Source organism: Anser cygnoides, chromosome Z, assembly GCF_040182565.1.
Source record: "Anser cygnoides isolate HZ-2024a breed goose chromosome Z, Taihu_goose_T2T_genome, whole genome shotgun sequence".
Classification (NCBI taxonomy): domain Eukaryota; kingdom Metazoa; phylum Chordata; class Aves; order Anseriformes; family Anatidae; genus Anser; species Anser cygnoides.
Window position 1 is genome coordinate 16,863,333 of NC_089912.1, and position 13,850 is coordinate 16,877,182.

The 13,850-nt window shown below is 39.4% G+C and overlaps 1 protein-coding gene across 3 annotated transcripts in view; it reads right to left on the reverse strand.

Moving 5' to 3' along the window:
* Nucleotides 1–13,850, reverse strand: part of DGKQ (diacylglycerol kinase theta) — a 93,112-nt gene that overhangs the window by 26,970 nt on the left and 52,292 nt on the right. For all 3 annotated transcript variants that reach the window (XM_066988393.1, XM_013187812.3, XM_048051762.2), the window contains 8 exons: nt 12,133–12,233; nt 10,399–10,622; nt 9,445–9,535; nt 7,470–7,524; nt 7,093–7,154; nt 6,681–6,831; nt 5,779–5,817; nt 4,488–4,603 (listed from right to left, as the gene is read on the reverse strand). In XM_066988393.1, the coding sequence (XP_066844494.1) occupies nt 4,488–4,603; nt 5,779–5,817; nt 6,681–6,831; nt 7,093–7,154; nt 7,470–7,524; nt 9,445–9,535; nt 10,399–10,622; nt 12,133–12,233 (839 nt within the window). The remainder of the gene's footprint in view (nt 1–4,487; nt 4,604–5,778; nt 5,818–6,680; nt 6,832–7,092; nt 7,155–7,469; nt 7,525–9,444; nt 9,536–10,398; nt 10,623–12,132; nt 12,234–13,850) is intronic.

Genomic DNA, 13,850 nt, shown 5'->3' on the forward strand with positions numbered 1-13,850 from the left:
TTAGAGGTCCAGCCACGAACACTTGCCCCTGCTGTGCTGGTACTGGCTTGTTACAGCTAGCTGTCTGATGACCTCCTTGCCTGCAAACGCTACAGAAACCGTTCTGGTGAGTTAGCTATCAAATCAGTGCTTCAGTGCTGTGCTGCCTTCCACCCTTCTATGCTGCCCAAGACTGGAACGAAGTACCCCTTAAACACAACAGCAGATCAACTTTATAAGACTGTATTTTTTTCACACTGTAACAAAAAGAGAGTATCCATTTACTTAAATATTGTGAAACAAAACCATATTTTATTAAACTCTCGCAGGCCCAAGATATTGAAACATCAGATCACACTAATTGCTTGACTTTCTAATAAGCAGTTATCAAACTGCTTCTGTATTCATTATTCTGTGTACAGAATCAAACTGATTCTGTATTAAAACTTATCAGAAAAGATAAGAAGAGGGCTAATTGCTTCTGGCAGATGTGAACATGCCAGAATAGAACCAGGCTGACTCTTTTGAAGGTGTACCAAAACCAGAGCAAGTAAATCACACGTTGGAAAAATGACTAAAAAAATGACTAACAAAACACAAAGCAGATGCTAACCACTAATTCACTTCTATGCTTCTATTGATTTTAAGAAGGGTTGTTTTGCTTTGTTTGTTTGAAGTTGAAAAAGCCATTAGCCAAAACACCGTGGCCTTTGATTTATCAGCAGTTCTCCTTCTAAGGCTACACATTATTACTTCATACCCAATTTCTTTGTATTTCTCCCACAAGAGGAATGTCAAAAGAGTGTAAGTTTAATATTGTGCTTAGTTCTTGTACAAGTATTTCCTGTTGCTGCATTTAAATGATCACGTACATACTATATAAACAAAAGCTAATAGTATCACAAGATAATAGAATTAATCTAGGTTGGAAAGGACCTCAGAAGGTCATTCAGTCCAACGGCTACCAAAACAGTGTCAACAATCACTCTTCAGTTTACTCTGGGTAATTAGTGAACAGCAAAAGCTGTGTGGCCTAGACACAGACAAACCACAATTGAAACATCAGTCATATTAACTCTTGGCTCATTTTAGTGAGATATAAGCAATACATGCTGAAATGGAAAGAAAATGTATGTGCACATGTACAGCCTCTTTCTCCTTCTTATATTCAGAAATTCATCCAATCAGTCCCTTGAAATGGAGTTTCTAAGAAGTATCTTGCATCAGATAAAAGACTGCATTATCTACATTTTGCTGGCATCAAAAAGCTCACATCAAACATATGTAATGTCAGAAACCCAGACACATCAGCAGCAGAGTGGATATGTTCAACTTCACACACCAATACACCACATCTAGGCTCGTAACATATTTACCTAAACAACCACAGAATCACCAAATCGTCTAGGTTGGAAGAGACCTCCAAGATCACCCAGTCCAACCTCTTTTACCTAATACTAACAAGTCCTCCACTAAACCATATCACTAAGCTCAACATCTAAACGTCTCTTAAAGACCTCCAGGGATGGTAACTCAACCACTTCCCTGGGCAGCCCATTCCAATGCCTAACAGCCCTTTCAGTAAAGAAGTTCTTCCTAATATCCAATCTAAACCTCCCCTGGCACAACTTTAGCCCATTCCCCCTTGTCCTGTCACCAGGCACGTGGGAGAACAGACCAACCCCCACCTCGCTACAGCCTCCTTTAAGGTACCTATAGAGAGCGATAAGGTCACCCCTGAGCCTCCTCTTCTCCAGGCTGAACAACCCCAGCTCCCTCAGCCGCTCCTCGTAAGACTTGTTCTCCAGACCCCTCACCAGCTTCGTCGCCCTTCTCTGGACTCTCTCGAGTACCTTGACGTCCTTCTTATAGCAAGGGGCCCAAAACTGAACACAGTACTCGAGGTGCGGCCTCACCAGAGCCGAGTACAGGGGGACAATCACTTCCCTAGCCCTGCTGGCCACACTGTTTCTTATGCAAGCCAGGATGCTGTTGGCCTTCTTGGCCACCTGAGCACACTGCTGGCTCATATTCAGCCGACTGTCAACCAATACTCCCAGGTCCTTCTCTGCCAGGCAGCTTTCCAACCACTCATCTCCCAGCCTGTAGCGCTGCTTGAGGTTGTTATGCCCCAGGTGCAGGACCCGGCACTTGGCCTTGTTGAACTTCATACAGTTGGCCTCAGCCCATCGCTCCAGACTATCCAGATCCTCCTGCAGAGCCTTCCTACCCTCGAGCAGATCGACACACGCACCTAACTTGGTGTCATCTGCAAACTTACTGAGGGTGCACTGGACGCCCTCATCCAGGTCATCGATAAAGATATTAAAGAGAACTGGCCCCAGTACTGAGCCCTGGGGGACTCCACTAGTGACCGGCCTCCAACTGGATTTGGCTCCATTCACCACAACTCTTTGGGCCCGGCTACCCAGCCAGTTTCTAACCCAATGAAGCGTACGCCAGTCCAAGCCAAGAGCTGCGAGTTTCTCAAGGAGAATGCTGTGGGAAACAGTGTCAAAAGCCTTACTGAAGTCAATGTAGACCACATCCACAGCCTTTCCCTCATCCACCAAGCGTGTCACTTTGTCATAGAAGGAGATCAGGTTCGTCAAGCAGGACCTGCCTTTCATAAACCCATGCTGACTGGGCCTGATCGCCTGGTTGCCCTGCAAGTGCCACCTAATGACACGCAAGATAATCTGCTCCATGAGCTTCCCTGGCACTGATGTCAAACTACCAGGCCTATAGTTCCCCGGGTCTGCCCTCCGACCCTTCTTGTAGATGGGCGTCACATTTGCTAGCCGCCAGTCGACTGGGACCTCCCCTGATAGTATCCAAAACCATTCCCATCTTTGTTCTATTTCTGATAAAAAGTGTTGAAACCTAGATGGGAGGGGAGATTAGTTTCTAATGATCTCACAAAAACATAATACCCATGCACGCACAAGAACAAGTCTTTCACTTTTTTGGAGGAGGGATAGTTTGTAATATTGCAAGCTAAACAAAAGCACTGCCACTAGTATCTGCTTATCTATAAAAAGAAATTCCCATCAGAAAACTTTGACAAGCATAGGACTCTTTAAATAGAAAAGCTGGCATTTAAGTATGCAATTAATGGCCTTACTCCTGATATTGAACTTGACACCCTCCCACCTGAAGTTGTCTCACAGTTCTCACTAATAATGTATTTTGTGAAGCTTTCATACTTCTATGCAGTTCGAAAGAACAAGTCAAATCAAGATTCTCAGTTCATTTGCCATAATAAAACTCCAGAAAGAGTAACTGCAAGATACACAACAGGTCAATAGAAAGTAATTATGGCTACCCTGTCTTCTGGACAGAACCTACATCATCCTGGTACAAAAACATTTTGTTCAATCAACCATTTCCCTCTTCACACCCTGAATCTGCCTTATTAACATGAAGCCTATTATAAACCTAAGTGATTCATAGCAAAGTGGTTTGTAGCCATGAAAAATAATAAATTAGAACCAAGCCTGAAACTGTGAAAGGACTCTTGCACAGTCTAACGTCTGCATGAGGTGCAGATTTTGACAAAATGATTGATTTTTACCAGTCAAGGAAAAAAAAAAAAAGTATTTTTCACAGCAGTGAAGTCAAGGCAAGTGCTTTACTCAAACTCTTGCAGACTTAGAAGTGATCAAGGACCACTATGTAACGCTGCTCTCCCCAAGGAAGATGTATCTGCTCCTTCTTCCCTACCAGCCTCACACCCTTTAAACCAAGAATGAAAATTCACCCCACGCCCAACTTCATGAAGTTCTTTAATGACCAATTTCTTCTTATTATTATTGTTAATGTAGCATCCTGGAAGTATGGCAAAAGCATCTGGCAGATGTCAGATGTTTTAACTGAGTCATCACAGTTATGTTAAAACCAATGAAGCTGCATATCTCAACTATGTCAGTCATTTCATCCCACTAGGGTATCTATATGTCTTTCACAGAATCACAGACTGGTTGAGGCTGCCAAGGACCTCTGCAGGTCATTTGGTCCAACCCCCTGCTTAAGCAGGGACACCTGGGGTAGGGTGCCCAGGACCACTTCCAGGCAGCTTTAGAAGACCTCCAAAGCTGGAAACTCCACGGCCTCTCTGACCAACCTGTGCCAGTTCTCCATCACCCTCACAGAAATGAAGTGCTTCCTGATATTCCTGATACTCAGTTTCTGCCCATTGCCTCTTGTCATCACTGGAAAGAGCCTGGCTACCATCTCTGCACCCTTCCTTGAGTGTGTTATACTCACACTTCTTCACAACTCAATAGTAATAGGACAAGTGACTTAAGTCACGGTAGTATATTAGGTATATTAAGTACAAGCTCTCAATTACTATTTCTTCATCACACTAGTTATATAAACTCATTGTATGGCTTCCTTGAGCAACATGCATTTTTTATTTATTTCCAGGAAAAAAAAAAGGAAAAAAAAAGGTTGATGGTAGTGCTCTTTCTTTTAGATGCGATTTTAAGTTCAACTTCATCTCTTACCATAACTTCAGGAATCACCACAGCATTCAGAGGCTTGTCATTGACAGTTGTATCTTTAACTAGCATATATATTCTTTCAGCTTCAGAAAAACATGAAATTTCGAGTACGACAGCACCTGTAAAGATGTGTTAGAATGATTTTTTATATTTTCTATTAATAGGAAATCAACAATATTGAATCACAGCAAACATCTACTTAGGATATCTTTCAGTTAACGTTACTCTACAACACTCATGGTTGTTGGTTGTCAGTGAATTAATTGGGCATTTTGCTTTGTTTTTAAGCCTTTCTTCATACCCCAAACACACCCCAGATTTTTGTTAAAAGTCTCAAGTACATAATGAACTTCAACAGAAAACTAACACAGATTTAAGAATTCCTTTGGACTTCAGAAATATCATCTGTTTCCATACACTTTATCATACCTAACAGGCTGTTCTCAAGGTATACAAGTGACAAAACTATCAAATTTCATATTCTATCTCATTATTAAAAATCTAGTAGTTCAATTCACTGACAATATCTCAACACGAATTACTACATACAAGGATCTGATCTGAGAATCATTTTAAGATCTTTAAATCAGTTTAGGTCCTGTATTGGAAGATGGGGGTGGGAAGGGGAAGGGGACACCCGAATGTATACAAGAGAAATCTCAGGCATTTCTTTGGAAACTGTACCAAATGCAGACCCACACCTGTCCACTGCACTAATGCTTCACAGAGGCACTGCTTTGGTGACTCTCAGCAGCCCTACAGCTTCTCTGCCCTCAGTGAAATACCATTCATACAGCGAAAGCAAAGCAACAGCTCAAAAACCAGTCAGAAGATTCAAAGGAAGAATGCAGAGATGAGTATACCGATTTTCTTCAGATTTCCACCCACTGAACCCCAGCTCAGTATTGTGCTAGAAACAGTGACCACAAAACAGTCCCACCAAGTTCAAGAGCAGCACCAAATTTTTGTGTTTCAGAGTCACAATGAGGAGAGAGCATTTGAAGGGCTTTTAAGAGTTCTGCAGTGTTAGCACTATTCAGCTGAAGTGCAATTTCAAACCTCATTTCTCTGACAGATTATCATCACTTTCTTGTATAGGTGGCATGAAGCCTACCTTTTATTAATAAGGCAACACTAATCCCATGCTCTTCATAAATATATTGGGTTATGTTTTATCTAAATGGCTTTTTGCTTATGCAGTAAGATTCACATACTCTGAGCTTCGAACCTCTAGTATTAGACTGTAGTTTTGAAAATAGACATTGTTGGCAATACTTAAAATCTTATTGCTTACCTTGTGCTTGATAAACATGACTCACAGATACTACATTTGCTGCAAAGGGTAAAAATATAAACACATAAAACCTTGGGTACATTTAGAGTAAATATTTAAAATATTTTTAAAAGTTACGTAAATATAATATAAATAAATATTAAAAGTTATACAAATATAGGGAGAACCTCCAGCTAACACTTTCCCTCTTCTAAGTTTACTTTGCAAGTTAGAAAAGCTAAACTGATTTTCATAAAAGGTGGCTATGTATCCTTCCTGGCATTTAGTTTAATTCCTCTTGAAGTTACATAAAAAATTGGGAAAAATACTTCGTTTCCTGAAACAAAAAGGATGACACATTCCTGACACTGTTTATACAACAAGTTGGTTGAAAGAGTATTATGAAAAATCAATTACACTTTGAAAAAGGAAAATAAATTCTTTTCACTGACTGCTTGTCCATATGTGCGTGCACACATAGCTCTTATTTCTCTGTGACCTGGGACAAAGCACATGGACAGTATAGAAAACAGCTCATGCAAGAAGTTCAGATATTAATAAAGGTAAGGAATATTCATGCATATGGAATTAGATTGCACTGCCATAATTTGAATGGTGTAAGGTATGCTCAGTTAACTTTTAAAATGGTTTTTCCACTAAAAATATTGTACAGTCACATATATTGTACAGTCACATATAACTCCAGTACTGTAACATCATCATTTGAATAATAAGCTGTCACATCTCTTGTGCAGCCACCAACATGCTAAAATAAACAAAAAGGCTCCCATGAGAGTAGATGAGAGACTGATTCTTCAAAAGACATCAAAAAACATTATGAAAGAAACAACAAGAAGCTATAGATGCTACTATGTTTAATTATGTACAGGTGAATAGATCTCAAAGTGCACCTGTTTACTTACTTTTGATAGCTAATTCATCCTTGAGAATATTTGTGTATTCTTCAGGAGAAAGCTGAGGTGGAAGGCCACCAATAAATAAATTTACTCGTACAATGGACTTGCTGTTTTCCACTACGTAAAATCTTGTTTGATTCATCTGACGTATTGAAGTCTACCAAAATAATAATAATAAAAAATGACATGACATTTGGCAAAAAGATATTATGAAACAAAATCCCAAATAGTTCTGAACTTAGCTATAATGTCATCTATGCCTAGAGAGTATCATAAATAGAAACAAACGTCAGTCCAAGCACTTGGCTTCTCTACAGATAAGCCAGTTGGGGGTGTAACTGAATACCTATTTTTTCTCTAAGAAGGGGGACTCCCAACTTGCTATAAAAAAGAGATCATGTTTCTCTTTCATGTTTACCTTTCTTATGTCCTTGAGTCTGTTAAGAATCAGTTCCTGACTGTCCAAGACCATGCGCTGAACTAGAGATAGAAAGAACATTAACCATGTTTGAAAACAGTGCAAGTTATTATCAGGCTCAATCAAATTAAAAACAAAAAAACAAAAAAACCAAAAACACACACACACCAAAATGTTGGGAAAATTCACAACTCTTCACACATCTATCATTAAGGACCACGCAGACTCATTATTCAAAGAAAGACCATGAAGTTGCTTTGCACAGTCTGAATTTGTCCACAGCTTTTAAAGACCTCCCTCCCTTTAAAAAAAAGTTAAAATGAAAGTGCTAGAAGATCACTTACAGATGTGCCTTTGGTCAATGCCCCTTCACTTACCTTGCTTACTGCCCATAAGCACTTCTACCAATTTGAAATTCTGGAGGCACTCCGTCTGCCAAAAGATGGAACGTGTAAATGTAGTTTCTAAATGATACACTGTTTTGCCAGATGTTTACATTGATATTATGGTATCCACTGCACAAACAAACCATGGTATATTAAACATTTTAAAATCCATCCCAATGTTCTTCCTCTATCCCACTCCTCCCAAGTCAGGAATGATCTTTATTTTACACATTCAGCTTCCCACATGTGGTGTCAGGCTCGTGTGCTCTTAATTACAGAGGTCTCCTAGCAGCTCTGTGGAGAAATAATGCCCACAAAGCACGGTTAACTTTACCCCCCTTCAGTGACCAACAGCTCAGCTAGGCTATTTCCACAGTGTTCTTCCACAGCCAGCATGTAGGATGGGGAATGAACCTGATATTTGAGAAGTTCAGACAGGAACCAGGCTCACCAGGCCTCACCTCCTGGGGCATTCCACCAGCACTGATGGAAGGAAACCCTCCTCGTGTGCCACTGTTACTTCTCCAAATTGTACTGCTATACCACAGGGAACATCCAATTCCCTTGTAGTCAGAAAAGAAAAGCCAAAAGTTCAATCACTTCCTAGTATAACTACAATCCTGGAAACATGTGACACTCAGGACTGAGGAAGTCTTAATTTTAGGCCTTGAGATTCAAAGGAAAAATTACCTTGCTTTGCATGGATGTTAAAAGCAAGCGTGGTTTTAAAGTTGTCAACTGCCAACATCTGCTTTACCTGGAATTTGATGAGAGCTATTTGGAGGATCTTTAGAATAGATAAATTCTGAATATTAAAAAAGATTTCCTATACGTGCATGTTCATACAGCCAAATGAGAAAGTCCTTTAAAAACTATCAGTATTAGAGAAACTGCAAGAGGTCCAAGGAATTAAGTCTCTCACAACTGCAAAACAGCTTCCCAAATACAGGGATATGAAGACCTTTTTCAAACATGGTACCTAGCTTTCTTGTTCAACAGTTTCTTTTTTTCAGATGAGACAAGGTTTCAGACAAGAATTTCCAAGTTTTGTTAAAAGCTCCTTAGTACTTGAAGAAAAGGTCTGAAACCAAACCCTAGAACCATCCCACGATGCAAAGCGAGCTGCATGCACTACAGTGTATACGTGAAGACCACAGTTACCTGCTCCAAACAGTTAGCCACATGCATGCTTCAAAGTGCCCTGTAAGTAACTTCAGAAGAAGGTGGTTGCCCTTTGTGAGCATGGCTGTTCCCTGGAAGGAAACAGCTGATCCACTGGTCTACTCACAAACTCAAACTCGTGAACAAAATGCACGCACTACAGTTTCAAGCCTCCACAGCTGTGTGTCTGATTCAGACTGCCAGTGCCTTGGCACACTTAAAAATTCTACTAACATGTTTCCTAAAAGTCATGCTGTCTTGGCACCAGCTATACGACAGACAGGAAGACTAAAAAGAGATCATATTCCACAGAAAACGTGTATCTACAAGATTACAAGATGCATCTAATCGTTTTCCAACAAGGCTGGAAGGAATGCAGATGGTAAACCATGGAGGTGCCATTCAGTCTCAATTTTTTCTTTGCATAGACAAGCGTGACTGTCCTAACAGCCACTGATGAAGTTTCCCAACAAGATAAGCAATATATTTATATATAACTGTGTTTTCAGTATTTCAAGACATATACAACCAGAAAAAATACACTGCATACTAAGAATCACTGTGCTTTTACAAGTAAATTTGCTTGACCCAGAAAGACTGATGGTAACTTTCAGTGCAGAGCAACGAGGTCCACCAACAAGACCACAGAAAGTTTTATAGAAGTCACAAAAGACTATCAGGAATTAACAATCTCAATATTAACGTCAAATGGACAGATAGTATTTTTTCTACAGAGGAAAACATGCACTTCCCACTTCAGGGTCACTCAGGTAGCATGTGGACACACGTATTATCTTGTGTTTACCTGCCTTCCAAGTAAGGGGAGCACTTCTTTGATCACACTCTGTGTAGTGCTTTCCTTATTTACTCGTAGAGAAATGTATGCCATTCCCACCCTAGACAGAAAAGAGAAATATTTCTTTTTTTTTTTTTTTAGGACAATCATTTGACCTAACCCTTTTTTTTTTTTTTTTTATCTAAATGGAAAATTTACTGTCAGTTAGGAAGAAAATTGTGTTATCTGAAGAAACATGCTCACTGAGTCTAATGTCAAATTCAGCCACACCAGACAAAGAACAAGACACAAGTTCTCAAGAAATTGGTCATTAAAACTGTAGCACTGCAAATGAGTTTCTTACTATACACACAACTAAAACCAGGTCTTTGGTGAAGTTTGGCAATATAGTTACATTAGTAAAATGACCAAGTGTTTACATTTTATCCCATGGATTTTAAGAAATGAATAGGTCATCAGACAGTCTTGTTTTGACTGCTAAGTATGCTTAAAATGTATATTCTCTTAGTGGTAAATGGAACAGATTTTTTTTTCCTTTAATTTTACTTCTACTCTCATATCAGAAGTCCCACTAAATTCTTCCTATTTAATAATTCTTCCAAGAATGTCAAGCTTTCAATTGACATGTATCTGTCATCATTTACTCATTTATTTACATATACAGTTAAAATAAAGTTGAATCTTTTTGGCCAAATGTACAGTAATAGAACTGCACAAGTTGCACGTGTTGTGTGCATGTTAAGAAACCCGTGAGCAGGTTTCCACATGCTGAAATGAATAATATGCGCATTGCTCATTCAGAAAAGTAAATAAAAGTATCCTCTAGTTCAAAAGAAAAAACTACATTCTCCGTTACACTTGTGAGATTTTAATGACTGAAACACACTAAGCTAAACTACAGAGGACAAAGCAGGATAGCTAGCTAAGCAGGATAACCTTGTAAGAGAGGAGGAAAGCACTCACTTCAGCCAGGCAGGATAAATTCTGATCACTTCTTCATCCTTTGGTTTGGCTCTAATGATCCAAGCTTCAGGAACGGATTCTCGGAATACTGAGCCTGAGTTGCTGTCCTCTGCAGCATCGTTCCTGTTGATAACGTCATCAGACAGCAGCGCCTGCTGCGTAAAGGTCTGCAGCTCATACTCCTGCTGGTCATCATTTATGTAGTATGCCCTCAAAGCAGCCTCCTACAACACAGAAAGATAAATTAACATTTTCTTGAAAAGATACCAATAATACCTGCATAGCCGCAGACACTGATAAATACCCTACTTACAGAATCAACCTTTACAACATGTTTTAAGCACAGAACAGTAGGGAAAAAACAACAACAATGTTGTAAAAATAAATTTTAGTAGACGACATAAAAAATTATCAATGGAAAATAGTAATTTGAACATTATATTTTTGTCTAGTGATAGTCATTTTAAATTCAAGTCAAAAGTAAAAATTCAGCACCAATACAACTGACATAGAGTGCACACAAAATTTACTCCAAAAGGAAATTGGTAGATGACACTTGATTATGCCCAATTCTGAACACATTATCTTCTTGAACTAAGGGGACACTGAAAATCAGTGAGCCTCTCAACCACAAGGCTGCCCTGAACCCACACATCTGTGAAGAGTAAGTTAAGGTGCTGTACTTGGGAGATGCAAGCAGTCAGGGGAATATTACATCCATTACTGGCCCGTGCCTGCAGCAACTTTGCACATACGGACTCTGCAATGAATACAGCCCACTAAGTCACTTACAAAAAGTGGTACTAATCTGCCCTGGTATTGTATGCAGCAGTCTGATGAAACACGCTTTAAAGACGAGGAGTAGTCCTAAATAAAAGTGTTTTCAGCACCTTATTCAATTTTCCTTGGACACCACTGACATACAGAACATTAAAAGCCATTTTCAAAATCCCTGCTGATTTTGAGCACGCTAGCAAGGTAACAATCTTAACGAGCTATGAGTTTAAATCATCAAAATTCTGAGTTAATATATTCTCCAGACCCGTGTGCCAAGTTCTTTATTGACTTGGAGTCCTCACCATCCTACTGTGCACCTCCCCATACTCCCTCTGGGCTTCATTCTGCACAACATGGGGTCTCTACCCAGTTATGTCCAGCCCAGTAAATCAAAATCTGTACAGAACATGTAGTTTCGGATTGAGTCATGTTTCCACCCAAGATGAAGTGCTGAAACAGCTAGAGAGTGGCCATTATGTAATCAATAATTAATTACTTTCACAATCAAATGGAGGTAAGCGCTGCATGCTTCAGTCTTCAAAGTTGATTAATTGCAGTGCAGTAGTGGTGGCTATCCAGCATGAACTTCAAACTGCTAATGAGGACTTCAAACTACAGAAGAGGAATGAGATCTAAGGAGCCGGTTATCCAGCATTGCTCACATCAGTAAAATCAGATTTTAGTGTCACAGCAGGAAAAAGAACGACTGCTGAACATATCATTTTCTGCTGCACACACTGTGGGCCCCATAAGCTACATATATCTAAACCACAATATCTACAGATATTCTAAAATAAGAGCACTACATGAAGTCAAATTACATTAAAATATTTTATACCACTCACAGATTTTGTTGTTGTTCAGTTACATTTTTACAAATAAGCTTTTGACTATTGCAATATATAATTATTTGCCCCTTTATGAAACTGTAATATTGACCTTCACCAGGTATCTTACCACAACTTCTTCATTTTTTGCAATCCTTGGAACTGAAATCAGTCGAAATTGATTGCGTTTCACTGCATCATTCCCATCAAATATCTTTAATGTTTGTTTACCTGAATGAAAACAATTATTGTATTTCAATAACACACCCCTCAAATCATAAAGCTACCTGATCAGGAAGCGTACAATGGAACTATTAAAAACCTACTTTTAACCAACTGATTTGTTTCTTCATAACAAGCCTTGAGGCTGAACCTTTTTGTTTTGTCATTGTCGATTTAAAACAGGTGTACATTCATGGAGGAAACAATGAAGAGTATTTTAAGTAATCATAGCTTTATGCAAGGTTTTGTTATGAGACTATAGTGTTTACTTCATCACTTCTTCATCCTCACCATTCAAGACTGCCTTTATTACTGAACAGTTCAACAACTAAAACCAAGCCATCACCTTCAAGAACAGCTCACAAAGCACTGCACATTCTGAGAGTATCTTTCTGAAGAAAGTCTTTAAAATACCTGGTGCAGGCAACAGGATAAAATTAAGGAACAGTAGAAAAGCTAGAAGAAAGCAGCTGCACCAAATGAAGAACAACACTTTGCTGTTACAGTGTGTAATCTCATAATAAAGCTGTTATGAACAGCTCATAAACAAACCTGTAGACATCATAATGTGATAAAATGGGTAGGAGCTGATGACTTGCAGACTTAAAATGCTTGAAGGCTTAACAGAAAACCACACAGACCAGCTGTAATGTACACACCACCGGTTCATCAGGCAGTCTGTTAATGCTGCATGCTGGAGTCCAGTTTCATCTTTCACTTTCAGTTTAGAAATATTGCATAGTACAGCAGAAGGTACTGAAAACCTCTTGCTATCAAATAGTATTGGCATTTAGATTTGAAGAACCACACTATCAAATTATCCTTTGTCATATAATGATTAAAAAGGAGAGATGAAACTGGAAGAGCAAAAAAAAAACAAACAAAAAACCCAAAACCACCCCACACCTAAGCGATGGCTGGAAAAAGCTTGCTAGAATCCCAGGCAGAAAGAAGCATATTGTGGGCTACCTTAGTGCTGCTGTGAAAGCACTCTTAGGAAACACTGCAGCAAATAAGTGCTTTGAAAGGGCACTTCAGTGACACCCTGCTGGCCTTCTGGAGCCACCTGGAACTCCGATACGCTGTGTCTCATGCACCTGTTCCTGTTTCACTGTTTATTGTCACTTCCTAAGTAGACACTCTGCAGAATTAAAGCTTCTTCCAAAATTATGTTTGAAGACAGCATTTTTTAAACAAGACCCTCACACTTGAAGAAAAAAATCCTGCTACCTTCATTCTTGTTAATTTTATTTCCAATTATTTTGAAATGCAACAGCTAGACTTCAAACTTCCCTCTGTTCAGGTTTCTCCATTTATCATGGCCTTTCTTCATTAACAATTCCACTAGGCATGGCACAGTAAACGAGCAAGGATGCTCTCATTAGGCAATATAATGATCTAATTGCACAGCAAAGCAATAACCACTACAGTCTCCCATTGCACTCTGAACTCAGCCTCTACTAGGCCAAAAGTGACAATGGTGATCAATGAGTGTTTCAGCAGCAGCCCCCCACTAACAGGAGAAGAAGAATGGGTGGGACTGCTCCAGGAGCAATCCTCCACTCTTTCGGGGGATTTGGGCAGTACTATGGTATAGCACTTTGCTCTTTGTTCATGTCATTGCAC